Source organism: Zea mays, chromosome 1, assembly GCF_902167145.1.
Source record: "Zea mays cultivar B73 chromosome 1, Zm-B73-REFERENCE-NAM-5.0, whole genome shotgun sequence".
Taxonomy (NCBI): domain Eukaryota; kingdom Viridiplantae; phylum Streptophyta; class Magnoliopsida; order Poales; family Poaceae; genus Zea; species Zea mays.
Window position 1 is genome coordinate 290,778,182 of NC_050096.1, and position 3,071 is coordinate 290,781,252.

At 42.7% G+C, this 3,071-nt stretch overlaps 1 protein-coding gene across 2 annotated transcripts; it reads left to right on the forward strand.

The window, feature by feature from the left end:
* The first annotated feature begins 368 nt into the window (after positions 1 to 368).
* Positions 369 to 2,807, forward strand: LOC100193831 (methyltransferase). 2 transcript variants are annotated; one of them, XM_035963232.1, is made up of 8 exons: positions 369 to 687; positions 800 to 938; positions 1,072 to 1,083; positions 1,353 to 1,432; positions 1,525 to 1,626; positions 2,073 to 2,127; positions 2,289 to 2,386; positions 2,465 to 2,807. In XM_035963232.1, exons 1-8 carry the CDS (start codon positions 478 to 480, stop codon positions 2,591 to 2,593), a joined length of 825 nt encoding a protein of 274 aa, XP_035819125.1. In that variant the 5' UTR covers positions 369 to 477; the 3' UTR covers positions 2,594 to 2,807. The 2 variants fall into 2 exon arrangements, with proteins under 2 accessions (XP_035819125.1, NP_001353970.1); NM_001367041.1 differs by having other exon boundaries at positions 453 to 687; positions 1,072 to 1,130; positions 1,313 to 1,432; positions 2,465 to 2,775.
* Positions 2,808 to 3,071: the final 264 nt, after the last annotated feature.

Consider the following 3,071-nt stretch of genomic DNA (forward strand, 5'->3'; position numbering starts at 1 on the left):
CCGTTCCAAACACGGCCTAAGGCTAGCCGCACCGACGAGCTGGACACGCGAACGCTAAAGGATAGCGTAGAAATTTTGCTGCACTCGCGTACTGGATGTGCTACTCTATCCACTGTAGCCGCGATTTGGACGCTACATCTAGAGTTCGGCCGGTGGCAACTCTATGCACTGTAGCCGGTGGGAACAGCCGTGAACAGCCAGCCAGCCGGTGGGAATTTTTGATATATATTGATAAAAAATGTGGTAGTTTGTATAGGGTTGAGATATAGAGTAGTTTTGAATGCGGGAGTTTGGCTACTGTATTTTAAAATGTTGATGACTAGGATAGAATATTTCTTTTAGAGTAGAAATTTAGAGTAGAATGAGTGCGGATAAACTGGTTACAGTTCCATCTCCTTCACCCCTCGCACCTTTGACCCCTCTCCCTTCTCCTCGAGGACGCGCGCCCATCACTCAGCCACCGCCGCCGCCGGAGTGATGGATTCCCGCGGATTCGATTCCGCCGGCCGCATCTTCTCCAGCGCCACAGAGATGTGGACGGAAGAGCTCGGTTCCAGCATCACGGCTTCCACCGCGGGGGAAGCTGAAGCCGCCCCGGCCCCCGCCGCCGCCGCCGAAGCCAGCGAGGAAGTGGGCGGAGACGGAAAACGCAAGGAGTGGTACTCCAAGGCTATCGCCTACTGGCAAGTAAAGCGCCTGCTCTTCCTCCTCCCCGGGGCCTTGAACCCTAAACCCCCAATCCAAATGTTTATTCATGCCTTCGGATTTAGCTTAGAATTTGGTCGATTTGGTGTCGTAGGGCGTGGAGGCGTCGACCGAGGGGGTCCTGGGAGGTTATGGGTGTGTGAACGACGCGGATGTCAAGGGCAGCGACGCCTTCCTCCGCCCTCTCCTCGCAGATCGCTTCGGCACCGCGAAGCGTCATCTGGTTGCGCTTGGTGAGTTTATTTATTACTGCAAGGAAGCTTTGGCTAGTGCCAGTAGAGCTTGTTTCTGTGCGAGTTCTGTTCTAGTGATTTCGCTCTATGACAGTTACTGTCTAATGTTGATTTTGTGAAATCCTTGTGTCAGACTGTGGCTCGGGTATTGGACGCGTCACAAAGAATTTTCTTCTTACGCATTTCAACGAGGTATGCGACTTGTCTTCTCTCGTTATTCTCCTGTAATCCAGAAGATAAATGCATACTCAGAAACTGCAGCATCTTGCCTATGTATTTTTCTTATTCATACACAATTAAATTGTTTTTTGTTTGACCTATCATATTTTTATTGCGCCTTATGTTTCTATCCTTTTTGGAAATTTGGAATGCAGGTAGATCTTGTTGAGCCAGTATCTCATTTTCTTGAAGCAGCACGGGAAAATCTTACTGGATGTATGGACCAAGGAGAAGACTCGCACAAGGCTGCCAACTTTTACTGTGTGCCTCTTCAGGTGGTACTCATAGATCGTGATCGCTCTTTAGATATTCTTTGAAAAATGTTTTCCCCTTCTCTGTGTATAATCTAGTTTACATCTTGCTTCAGGACTTCACTCCTGAGGAAGGAAGATACGATGTGATTTGGATTCAGTGGTGCATAGGGCAACTTCCTGATGATGATTTCATTTCATTTTTTAATCGTGCCAAGGTGACTTGACTATGACTTGATTAATTTATTTTCAATAGTATACTGCTTTTGTGCTGGATTGTAGTGAACTATTTGGTTGTACTTGAAGTGCACAGTTGTCAATTGTATTGGCAAATAAGTGATATACTACAATTTTAGGTTTTATGAAATTCTTTACAATGGATTTAATGGCTTGCAGATGAACTTCTTGTTGCACTGGTAGAAAGATTTTCATTGTATATTTTTCAGATATTACATCGATAAATGTTGTGTTTCTGATTGTATATCAATCTATGTTCTAAGAAAATGCCAGGTCACCTATATAAGATACTATTTGTGACCATTTCTTTTTAGACGTTCAATTGAAAGAACCCATCCAAATGGCTTGTTTGTGCGCTTATTAGCGCCCTAGTGTCTCCAATTTTAATGCATTCTAATTAGGCATACACTTGTAATTTTCTTTCCAGGCCGGGCTCAAACCTGATGGTTTTTTTGTTCTGAAAGAGAACATTGCAAGAAATGGTGAGTTTGCTGTACCATATACTTTGTCTATCCACCGCAGCATATTTTCTTGGAGAAGTGGTGTTGTGCTCAGCTTGAAATTGTTACATCGCATTGTTATACTTCTTGAAGATCATATGCTTGATGTTGATCTGAGAACACAAGGTATGTTTTTTTTTCAGGGTTTGTGTTAGATAAGGTGGATAACAGTGTCACTAGATCAGACGCATACTTTAGGGACCTATTTAAAAGGAGTGGATTATATATCCTTAGTGTTAAGGTAAGCATTCATTAGTGCTGATGTTAGTTTATTCTTCATCTTTCCCATCACCCCCATCTCATCCTGCAAATGAAACAGGACCAAAAGGAACTCCCGAAGGAACTATTTGCTGTCAAAATGTATGCACTGGTGACCAGTCAACCAAAAATCCAGAATAGTGGAAAGAGAAGACGGCCTAGAAATTCACCTCGTATGATCCGGTCTTGAAGAATGCCCGGTACTAGGTGGCCATTGAGCTGCTGGGCCTATTTGGTCATGTATTGCCACTGGATTGTGCTAAAAGTTGCTGGGACATCAGTTTTTGCGGTGATTGTTTTGTTTCTATACATTTTATTTCTTTACAAGCACAAATTTCTTTTGGGTGAGCACGTTCACATTATTCTGAGATGAATATGCTGAAGTTCTGAATTGGGATGATTGAGATGTGTTTTCCCGTCCCATCTCGTAACATGTCTAAATATAATGATCGTGAGAAATAAACATGCAATTGGTAGATAAGCCTACAACTTTGATGGGTTTTCAGTGCTAGCAACAAGTGTTGTCAGCGATGTAAGAAAAATATACAGACTTATTTAACAACAGAGTTTTGGTGTTTAATAGTCAACATAATTATTTATACTAACATTGTTTGCTAATATTTATAAATATAGTTCAAGGATGCATTTAAACGCAACTTGGACTTAGA

Coding starts and splice junctions, on each gene's coding strand:
- LOC100193831 (NM_001367041.1), top strand. CDS start 478: ATGGATTCCCGCGGATTCGATTCCGCCGGCCGCATCTTCTCCAGCGCC. Junction 939..1,071: donor GCGTCATCTGGTTGCGCTTG/GTGAGTTTATTT, acceptor TCCTTGTGTCAG/ACTGTGGCTCGGGTATTGGA. Junction 2,128..2,288: donor AGAGAACATTGCAAGAAATG/GTGAGTTTGCTG, acceptor TTTTTTTTTCAG/GGTTTGTGTTAGATAAGGTG.